The sequence below is a fragment of the Scyliorhinus torazame genome, chromosome 1, assembly GCF_047496885.1.
Source record: "Scyliorhinus torazame isolate Kashiwa2021f chromosome 1, sScyTor2.1, whole genome shotgun sequence".
Classification (NCBI taxonomy): Eukaryota; Metazoa; Chordata; class Chondrichthyes; order Carcharhiniformes; family Scyliorhinidae; genus Scyliorhinus; species Scyliorhinus torazame.
Window position 1 is genome coordinate 389,838,886 of NC_092707.1, and position 11,734 is coordinate 389,850,619.

Consider the following 11,734-nt stretch of genomic DNA (forward strand, 5'->3'; position numbering starts at 1 on the left):
AGGAAACTACAAAACCCCCCCAGGAAACTCTCAAACCCCTGGGAAATTCCCGAACCATCAGGAGAAACTCCGAAACCCCCTGGAAACTCCTGGGCTATTAGGAAATTCCAAAACTCCCAAGAGAGTCCTGAACTCCCAGGAAAATCCCAAAGTATCAGGAAACTTTCCAACCCCCAGGAAACTCCCAAACCATCACGAGAACGTCCCAAACCCCTAAACCGTCAGGAAACTTCTCCAACTGCTAGGATGCGATTGAATTCCTGGGAAAATATCAAACTCTGCAGAGAACTCCCACACCCCAAGTAAATGCTCAAACCCCAGATAATACTATATCTCCAGGAAACTCCTAAACCTCCCAGGGAACTCGCAAACCTCCAGGAACCTCTCAAACCTCCAGGGAACTCTCAAACCTCCAGGGAACTCTCAAACCTCAGGGATCTCTCAAACCTCCAGGGAACTCTCAAACCTCCAGGGATCTCTCAAACCTCCAGAGAACTCTCAAACCTCCAGGGAACTCTCAAACCTCCAGGAACCTCTCAAACCTCCAGGGATCTCTCAAACCTCCAGGGATCTCTCAAACCTCCAGGGAACTCTCAAACCTCCAGGGATCTCTCAAACCTCCAGGGAACTCTCAAACCTCCAGGGATCTCTCAAACCTCCAGGGATCTCTCAAACCTCCAGGGAACTCTCAAACCTCCAGGGATCTCTCAAACCTCCAGGGATCTCTCAAACCTCCAGGGATCTCTCAAACCTCCAGGGAACTCTCAAACCTCCAGGGAACTCTCAAACCTCAGGGAACTCTCAAACCTCCAGGGAACTCTCAAACCACGCCTCAGGAAACCCGTGAAGTGCCAGGAAACTCTCACACTGCCCAAGGAAACTCCTGAGACCTGAAGAAATTTCCAAAGCCACAGGAAACCCCTGAAGCCCCAGGACCCTCTCCCCGATATAGAGTGAGGTTCAATGACTCAACAAGGACAGCAAGAGGGTGAGTGTGATGGTCGCAAGCTGCCGTTAATGGATATATTAGTGAGGTGACATATATTTACCCTTAAAAGAAGTATGCACAAGGCTAAGACCGTCATCCAGAGCATCAAGTGAATTACAATGAGAGTGCATGCAGAAGGCTTGGGTGAAATGCATGAAGTAGTGCAGTTGCTGATATTTAAGGAAAGTTAATATTTCTCTCATCTGTCGTTGTAGATTGGAGGAATTGTACTGTCGCGCATGCTGATTGGACAGATCAATGAGGAAATCAAGTCAATATAACGGCAGGTGCCTTGTCAACAAGGGATAAACCAAAGGCAGTGAGATTCACTGAGCCTGAGCCAAGAAACAAATAAGCAAAGGAAACTGGATGAAAGAACATTCAAGACTTTCTGTTTGAGAAACATACTACAAATACTGTTCTTTTTCAAGATGGCGCATCACCAGTCTGACTCCTCACCTTTCACCCCCCGGGTTCAGAGTTGAAGAAGGCAGATAATGTAGCCCATGTGAGAGATACTAAGGGTCACAGGGGCAACTGCTCTCAGCTGCATCCTCAGTCAGCACCATCCCCCCCCCCCCCTATTCCCTACCCCTCAGCCATCGTTTAATCAGTCGCTTCGCAGGCAATTGATTTAGTGATCTTGCAAGGCCATAAAAAACCTCAGAGCAATTTGAGCATTTCCAGCATGATTTCATGTCACAAAAGCATTTGTCAACAGCCAGTACATTTACCAGACTAGGCCTACAGCGCAGTTCCCCTGATTATGTTCCGAAAGATATAGGAAACAGCTGCCTTCAAAGAATTGCCATGGCTATAAAACTCAGCCAAGAGGTTGCATCTTCGTATCACGGAGAAGCCTACACCTCTCTTATTTCATCATTTTTGGCATGATCCTAATTTTCTCCCTTTCCATCTTATCTTCCCCCCCACCACTCCCTGCTCCTAAATGATTAAACTTCATACACGGTGAGTGGTGAAAGTGTGTTACAGTTCATTCAGGTTGTTGTGGCAACATGTATGTCGGAATCTGGAGCTATGAGAGTCGAGAGGCTCCAACTCCCTTTCCACCACATGGCTGATGAACTGCCTGCCATTGGCGTGGGCAGGGTATACAGATTGATAATCAACATGCTCAGAAAAGTCCTCGGGTGGGAAATGAACAGCAAGCTTTTGGCGCAGAGGCAGGGGCGCTACCCAATGCGTCACGTGACCTGCACACTTGGTGAATGGCAGCCGGTTATTTGACCCCTGACCTCTGTTCCTCGCCGTCACCTAGCGTTTACATGAGTACGCTTGCCAGCAGGATGGAGATATTAGTTGCTAGGGAGCAGTTAAGAGCCTTTATATGCCCCAGTAATGGGATGCTGAGCCCAATGGGGAGCAGCTAATGTCAGCTGAGACTCAGTGAGTAAACACTCTCACATTGGAGTCAGAACATTGCAGTTCAAACCCTACAGCAGAGATTCGAGCACAAATTCCACGCTGACATTCCCAGTGTAGTGCAGGGTAAGTGCTGCACTGTCAGAACCGCTGTGTTTTAAATGAGGCATTGAACCAAGGCCCTTGACCTCTCAGGCAGAAGTAAACGGTCCCATGGCATTATTCCCCTTCAACCAACATCACTAAAGTAGATGATCTGATCATTATCACTTGGCAATTTGTATGAACTTGCTGTTCATTGGCTGCCCTGTTTCCTACATCACGGGCTGGATCTCCTGTCCCCCCCCCCCCCGGCCACCGGGTATTTTTCGGCGGCGCGCCGTTGGCCGGTGTTGCTAACTTTTGGTTGGCTCTTAAATGTTGCCCGTTGTATCTTTACTTAATTTGCTGTTTCTATAACCTTTGCTCTAGAGTCGCCAGGTATCTTTATGATACCGCCACGAGGTTCAAGTTCAAGTACTGATCAATAACTCAACACACCAATTAGTAAGATTCAAATCAAAACACATTTATTATACACAGTAACTCACTACTCATGCTTAAAACTCTACTTACTAGGCTAACTCTATCACTAAAAGGCCTATACTTAGCTTGGAACTGGCCCACCAGGTCAGGGGAACAAATGGCCTTTCGTTCGATTCTGAGCCTGCAGGATTCAAAAGCTGGTATGGACTGGTAGCTAGGAGCGCCTATCTCGTAGCGAGCGTTGACTGGAGACTTACTTGGTTGATGCGGCAGCTTAGGCAGTTCACTGTCAAGGGTTGGTTCGCTGCTGAGTGACCCTGCCAAGAAGGACGATTTGAACTTGGGGACTCTATTTTATAGTCCCCAGCGGCTTCCCGCCCCTTTGGGCGGACCCCTAACCTGGTTCCAAGTGATTGGACTGCGTTCCGATCACTTGGATCGATTTCTCCAATACTGGAGCCGTTCCCTGATCGCTGGGCAGTCCCTAGGTGTCCGTTGGCCTTCCTTTGTCTTGGCTCCTGCTGGCGCCGAGGAGTCTGGCTTGGCCTTATTCACCTTAAATGTTTCAATTGTTCCCAGGGATCGCTCATTAATATGCAGGTGGCTGTGAGTTTCAGTGCTGTCTGGGTTTCTGCAAATTTTAATACACAGGAACTTTGCACCTGCTAGTTTTTGCCTGTGTTGGCTGAATTTCCCTGCAGTCTTTGCGGATCTCCATTTTAAGTCGGGAAGTGGCCAACCCAGGTGGCTACACTCCCTCCTTGTGATCCCTGACGCGAAGCGTGAAGGATCACATAACTGCGTTGTCTTCACTCCCTGACCCAGCGAGCACTCTTCCATGGCCTCTACACTGACCATAACTATGTATGAAATGTTTTTTAACTAACAATTCTAAGTGGCGCTATGTCACATTAGGGGCATGCATTACAACATTAAAAAACGGTACCTCTAACTATCTTCCATAAACTACACTCATTTAAACATTCAATCATACTAACTTCCTAACAATACAAAAATAATAGCAGCATTCACATTTTCCTCTGGCTTGGAGGTCAAACACAGAGTTGTACAATCTTTCTTTATTCACAAGTGACGCAAACGAATGTCCTTTATTGTAGATCAAGGGGTTCGGGGGCCTGGTGAAAACCGAAGATAGGGGATCTCATCCTGTATACCGGGGTGCGAGAGCGGTAGGCTCTCCTTCGCCATTTTCTGAGTCTAAGTGTCTGCACGACACTGCAGAGTATCGCCAGTACTAAGAGTGATTCTACAATCACTCTTTTGTTTGAGTGAGTACCAGGTTAGAAACTTGTCACACCAGGTTGGGGTGTCGGTGAATATCTCGGGGTTAACTATTTCAGGGTGTAGTGTATGGTAGGGGTGGGAATCATTCACGGCCTGTGTGGTAGGGGTCAGGGGGATAGCATCCGCACGCAACTGAAGGGATCCCGCTAAGATCCAGGTGAACATGAAGGTTGTCTTCATCTTTCCGTCTTTCTGTCTTCTTTTTCTTCCTCTGGGGTTCCTGAGGTTCCGGAGTTATATGGACACAAGCATAATATCTGTTACTATCTTGTGTAATATCTTGAATGTTAGCATGTCTGTCTTTTAGTGCCAATTTCCCTTTATAATTGGTCACCATGTGTGACTCCCTTTTTTTAAAAACAGAAAATCTGGACTAGACATCTGAGAAAATACTGCTGTACTGCGAGCCGTTTCGTAGCCTGTGTGATTTACCATCCTAGTGTTTGAGGATGTAAATAGCATAGGGAAGCAATCCTAAGGGTTGCTAAACCAAACAAAAGAATTTTGAACGTAATCGAGCCAAAATGGGGTGCGTATGGGTAAGAATGCGGTCGTCGTGGGGGCTGCCTCTCGTGATTACCTTCGAATCAGGAGAGTAGTTATGATTGTTGTCTGTCGACAGACTAGTTCCTCTGAACTATTGTCTGGGACAAACTTGTACCTTTAACAGCCAGGGGACGTTAAAGGAGTGGTGACGTGGGGTCGTGAAAACTTTTGAGTTTACACACACTTAGCGATAACATTAACGAACAAACATTGAACAAACATGGTGCAGGTTTCATCAGAAAGGACATCGTAAATCACATTTGGACTGGGGTGTAACTAGCATATGGAGGCAGTGTAGTGTGGCCGAAGAAGAGAGGAAGGAGGAGTGAAACAAAAATGAAGTGGCCTTGCTGAGGTAACGCTGCCATGAGAAGTGGTGGGTAAGCGCTCACAGTTTGCATGGGGCAGCTGGGACCTTGTAGCTGCTGTGGGTGGTGTTCTCTTTCATATCTGGGGGCTAGTCTAGCTGGTGGGGGTCTCCTGCAATCTCGGGCGAAGTGTCCTGACTGCCCACAGTTGTAACATGACCCCTGGGGCACATAAGGTGGAGCAGGCTCTCTGGTGCATTGTTCCCTTGGGTATGGTTCCCTGGATGGGGGGTCGGGGCTGTTGGTGTCTTTGCTTGTTCGGGGGCATTTGTGGGCTGATTCCGTTGCTGTTTCAGGGGGGCTTGACATTCTCGTGCGTAATGTCCTAATTGTCCGCAATTGTAACATTCTTGAGCTTTGGGTTGGGGTTGGCTATTCCTGCCCTCATTTACCCATGCGGGGTTCTGGTGTGCTTTAACAGGGTTCATATCTACCTGCTCTTCATCGGGTGCTATAAATGCGGTTTTGCCTGCAATTGATTGCTCCCAAGTGCAAAAACAATCTTTTTAAAACCCACTTTTCGTTGTGCGCTTCTTCCGAGGGGTCATAATTGGTACAGTCTTTTTGTCCTGCCTCTGTGGCATGGGAGATAAGGGTGCGGGTCCATTTGGCCATGTTGTCTGGGGACAAATGTGCGCGGTCTAAGTTGCCAAAAACGGCTGTAAAATGGATCCGCAGGCGTCCAGCAAACGCTGTGGGGTGTTCTGTCTTTTTCTGCCTGCACTTATTCAGGCCTTCTACTGGGTCACCTCTGTTATAGCCGATCGCGTCTAGGATCGCGGTGTGCATCTCTACAAGGGTGCCTCCTCCTACATTCTGTGGGTCGGGAAGGGCTGCTACAACTGAAGGGTCTAAACTCAAAACTGTGAGCTTCACTTGCTCACGCTCATCCAGGCCGTACATGGTCGCCTGCTGCTTCATTCTAGCAAAGAAGTGGTGGGGATCTGAGGTGGGGAGGAACGGTGTGATCTTTTCGCACGCGTCCCGTAATTGGGTCATGGTTAAGGGGGTGGTGTAAAGGAATTCCGCATCTCCTTCCGATGTGACTGTGCGGTGGGTGGTTACTGGATTCATGGGTGCCTGATCTATCTGTTCTGTGGGGGGTTGGGGTGCTTTTCTCTTTTGGGGCTTTCCTTGCGCACATGTTCCCTGAACATACCTAATCGTGATTTCGTTTAATTCTTGCCAATCAAGGCCGTCTTCCTCATCTAATTGGGATCCAAAGGTGCTCTGAAACTCATTTTGTACTGAAAGCAAAGACTGCAGTTCCGCAATCTGCTTCCTGCATTTTGAATGATCCACTGAGCTTTGTCTGTGCTCCGTGGTAGCAGCATGGAGTGCTCTTAACGCTGCTTTTAAATCGCTGCACTGCCTTTGCAATGCCTCTACCTGTTTCCTTGTCTCTTCTCTTACCAGGACTGCACGTTGCATGTCCTGATAGGCCTTTTCATATTGGGTTTGGAAGCTGCTCAGATGCGCTAGACAAGACTGGTGTGCCCACTTGGCATCATCCACCTCTCCGTCCTTTGCTGCCAACTTCCTTCTTAACTCTATGTTCTCTCTCTCGATCTCACTAACATTGACCTTGCTCATTCGATGTCTCTCTTCTATCACTTTGCGGAGCGTCCGAACGACCTCCTCTGTGCCTCGCAATTGTGCCAAACAGGACACGATTGCCATTGGCTTCCGAGCTTTCCTTAAGCTCTTCTTATGGATTTCGCTCAGGTTCTCCCATCAAGTATATCCTATACTCCCGGGACCTGTTTCCTCATTATCACAGAATTCACTCCAAAGGGGCCATCGTTTCCCTTTGAGATATTTCCTGATCCCTTCTTCCCAAACGGGACACTGTCCTACTCTGCTGCTGGTTGCTGCGACCACGAATTCTTCAGGGTTCATGAGGCGTTGCATTGCCTGCATTGCCATCTTTCCTCTCTAAATACTCTCTTAAATTGGAACGAGGGGTACTAAGGCGGTGCTGTAATCACGGGTACGGCGTTCGCTAATTTCCGGAATACAAACTCCAGACAGTTTTTCGCAACAAAAATCAATCAGTTTTACCTTATAGCCCTGTTAATTATGCATGCATTAATACGCTTCCGAATTATGAGGATTGATCAGAACTGCTTGAACACTTGTGGTTTTTCTGTTCCCAATTGGATTCTAATTCAAATTTTGGGTTCTCCCGGAGTGGTTAGGCCACTTCTAAGTCGGGTCCCGACGGAGTCAGCCAGCAAATGTTGCTAACTTTTGGTTGGCTCTTAAATGTTGCCCGTTGTATCTTTACTTAATTTGCTCTGTGTCTATAACCTTTGCTCTAGAGTCACCAGGTATCTTTGTGATACTGCCACGAGGTTCATTGTCAAGTACTGATCAATAACTCAACACACCAATTAGTAAGATTCAAATCAAAACACATTTATTATACACAGTAACACACTACCCATGCATAAAACTCTACTTACTAGACTATCTCTATCACTAAAAGGCCTATACTTAGCTTGGAACTGGCCCACCAGGTCAGGGGAACAAATGGCCTTTCGTTCGATTCTGAGCCTGCAGGATTCAAAAGCTGGTATGGACTGGTAGCTAGGAGCGCCTATCTCGTAGCGTGCGTTGACTGGAGACTTACTTGGTTGATGCGGCAGCTTAGGCAGTTCACTGTCAAGGGTTGGTTCGCTGCTGAGTGACCCTGCCAAGAAGGACGATTTGAACTTGGGGACTCTATTTTATAGTCTCCAGGGGCTTCCCACCCCTTTGGGCGGACCCCGTACCTGGTTCCAAGTGATTGGACTGCGTTCCGATCACTTGGATCGATTTCTCCAATACTGGAGCCGTACCCTGATCGCTGGGCGGTTCCTGAGTGTCCGTTGGCCTTCCTTTGTCTTGGCTCCTGCTGGCGCCGAGGAGTCTGGCTTGGCCTTATTCACCTTAAATGTTTCAATTGTTCCCAGGGATCGCTCATTAATATGCAGATGGCTGTGAGTTTCAGTGCTGTGTGGGTTTCTGCAGGTTTTAATACACAGGAACTTTGCACTTGCTAGATTTTGCCTGTGTTGGCTGAATTTCCCTGCAGTCTTTGCGGATCTCCATTTTAAGTCGGGAAGTGGCCAACCCAGGTGGCTACACTGGCGGCGAGATCCTCTACCCCTGCTGCTTGTCAATGGGATTTCCCATTGCAGACACCCGACACCGCCAGGAAATCAGTGGGGAACAGAGATCCCAATGGCTTGAGAATTCACGGCCCACATTTCATTAGTCGGGAGGTGCTTTGGGGGATTCTGAAGTCACGAAAGGTGCTAAATGAATGCAAGTTCCTTATTTAATTCAGTACATATCAAAGCTGTGATGGCGTGGTGTGTGTATCTTGGTGGAAGTATCCAGCAGATTATTCTGGACCACCAGATCATTCAAACAGGAACTACACCAAAAGTTAATCAATTAAGGGAGGTGGGTTAACGTTTCGAGAATGTCTTTTCAAAAGGAGCATACTGAATCCCCGGCAATTTCTGCAATGTTCGATTTCCGTTATTTATGTTATTTATTCCACGGGCCGGGCAGACTCGATGGGCCGAATGGCCTCCTTCTGCACTGTAAATTCTCTGATTCTATGAAACCCCACCCCTGCCATAGCCAAGTCCTAATTCTACTTTGCTGAAAAGCTTGACTAAATCCAGCATTTTAAAGCAGGAATGGTGTCTCCCTGTAATAATACATGTGGAACAAGCTAAATCGGATATCACTGGGACATTTGCTAACACTAGAAATTTGCCCTCTTGTGTTAAAAAGTCAGTTTATTTTCCAATAAGCCTGCTTCTCCCACAGTAAAGAGCCCGTGGGATATGTGGTGAGAAACAGAGTTCATTTCAGGTTGAATATTTTCAGCATTTTTTGGGGATTTAATTTCAGACTGCCAGCACCCGCAGTTATTTGCTTTTGTAAAGGGTCTGTGCCTTAGCTACCTCGCCCCATTTTTAAAATCTAACACCGCTCCCCCACCCTTTCTTATCCTAAGAATACTGATTTGTACCAGGGTGCAATTATGCATGGGGCTGTTTAGCACAGGGCTAAATTGCTGGCTTTGAAAGCAGACCAAGGCAGGCCAGCAGCACGGTTCGATTCCCGTAACAGCCTCCCCGAACAGGCGCCGGAATGTGGCGACTAGGGGCTTTTCACAGTAACTTCATTTGAAGCCTACTTGTGACAATAAGCAAATTTCATTTCATTTCATACAGGTACAGAGAATGTACCATGCACTCAATGCATCACCGCCCGTCCTGCGTCGCTGCCAAAGATGCACGTCTATCCACTAGCTGCCTGCAAAGTGGGTGGGGCCGTTCACCCAAGTTGGCTAGATGGCGGGCGTGTGGATCAGATTAGTGCCAACAGCGAAGGGTTTGATGCCCCATTGTAGCCGAGGTAGATTTGAGGCCTCCTCACCCACCCCCTAGTAAAAATCACCGCACTTAGGGTGGCATGTGGCGCAATGGTTAGCACTGGGACTACGGCGCTGAGGACCCAGGTTTGAATTGCGGCCATCAGGTCACTGTCTGTGTGGAGTTTGCACATTCTCCCCGTGTCTGCGTGGGTTTCACCCCCACAACTCAAAAATGTGCAGGGCAGGCCCCTTAATTGGAAAAATAATAATTGGGTACTCTAAATTAAACTTTTTTTAATTCACCGCACTTTCCAATGTTTTGGCAAATAATTGCCAAAGACCTGCCTTTGGGCAGAGAACTGAAGAAGAAGCTTCCCACAGCTGGATGGGGGAAGTCAGATAGACACCACGTGTATCAGAGCCATGGTTGCAGATACCGCACGGAACCTGGCCTGAGACGGCCAGCGTATTAAAGTAGCAACATGAATGACATTCAGCAGGATCCCATATCAAAAGCTCTCATGCACTCCCCCCACACCAGGTAGCAGCGTTAATTCTTCGGGAGTTAACAAAAGGTCAATTTCACCCCCCTCCCCACCAATTCAATATACCACTGCTCCCTCCTCTCAAGAGTTGGCCAAATCCCTTCTTAAAGGATTTTGGCTGTCACCTGCAACTTCCACCAGCGATCTGATCCACAGAGAGGGCAAGGAGGCCAGCATTAGCAATTTATAGTTTCTTTTGAGAAGCCACACAATCTGTTACAGAGGTGCTGACGTCAAAGCCTTCGAAAACCCTGAACTTCAAACTTCTCAATGCAAATTGATTTTTTAAATTAACCTCTTTGAGTTCTGCAAATTCCTTTGCAGTTTTCAAACTAATTTATAGAGCGTTTTCTATACCAGCCATAAGATTAATTTCCTGAAGGTTTTTTAGGGTAAGAAATATTATTTGGATGATGGAAAGCTGAATAATCTGGAGCTTGTTTGACACCAAATCTGCAGCCCTCAAAGGGTTAAAGGGATGAAATTGAATTCTGGAATGATGAGGTTTTTTTAATACACAGATATTAATAGCTGTTTGTGATTATTTATTTATGTTAATGTCACATGGTATTTAAAAGTGGTTGCATTTAGTGTTCCAACAAAAATGCAATAATGTTTCACCAAATGATTTAATAAACATTTATTCGTTTATTGTGGTTGGTTTGTTCACCTCTATGCGATCAGCAATATTTGACTGGAAATGTCTTCAGGTGTGTGCAACAGGACAATGTGAGGAACTCACAGCTTTTCGTTAGTGTAATGAATAAGTCAAATTCCATTATTGCTGCATGGCATTCCCAGGAGTTTTAACCAGTGCATTTCCCAGAAATCCATAGATTCTTGGAACAGTTCCTGTGGATTGGAAGGTGGCAAATGTATCCCTGCTATTCAAGAAAAGAGAGGGGAAGAGAATGGGACTACAGACCAGTTAACCTGACATCAGTCATCAAGAAAATGCAGAAATCCATTAATGAGGAATGATAATAAGAACAACTCACATTTATTCAATGTCTTTAACATAAGGAAACATCCCTGGGCATGGCACGGGAGGGTGGTAAAGCAAAGTATGACACCAAACCACTTAAGGAGATATTAAGGCAAGTGACCCAAAGCTTGGGTCAAAGAGATAGGTTTTAAAGAGTGTCGTAAAAGAAGAACATGAGGTGGTGAGGTGCAGGGAGGGAGTTGCAGAGCTTAGGGCCCAGGCAATAAAGACGAGCCACTCAGTGGTGGAGGAATCAAAACCGGGGACGTTTATGAGACCAGAATTACAAGCGGGCCGATATCTTGGAGGGTCATGGGGGCTGGAGGATGTTACAGAGACAGGAAGGGGCAAGGCCACGGAGGGATTTGAAAATAAGGATGAGCCTTTTAAAATCAAGACATTGCTTGACTGGGAGCCACTGAAGGTCAGAGTACGCAGGAGTAATAGGGGATCAGGATTTGGTGTGAGTTAAGAGACAGCAGCAGAGTTTTAGGTGACCACAGGTTTACAGAGGGTGTGTGACCGGCCTAGAGCACATTAGTCAAGACCAGAGGTAACAAAGGGAGGGATGAGGGTTTCAGCAGCAGGTGAGCTCAGAGAGGCAAAGTCCGGCGATATTTTGGAGATGGAAAACGGGGGTCTCCGTGATGGCGAGAATACGAGTTTGGAAGGTCATCTCAGGGTCAAAAGCGACACCAATATTGGGGACAG

The 11,734-nt window shown here is 47.0% G+C and overlaps 1 protein-coding gene across 1 annotated transcript in view; it reads left to right on the top strand.

Moving 5' to 3' along the window:
- tspan33b (tetraspanin 33b) overlaps window positions 1-10,689 on the top strand; it is a 78,395-nt gene extending 67,706 nt beyond the window's left edge. Inside the window, exon 8 of the mRNA XM_072512968.1 lies at window positions 1,204-10,689. Within this exon, the coding sequence (XP_072369069.1) occupies window positions 1,204-1,269 (66 nt within the window). The 3' untranslated portion in view covers window positions 1,270-10,689. The remainder of the gene's footprint in view (window positions 1-1,203) is intronic.
- The last annotated feature ends 1,045 nt before the right edge of the window (window positions 10,690-11,734 follow it).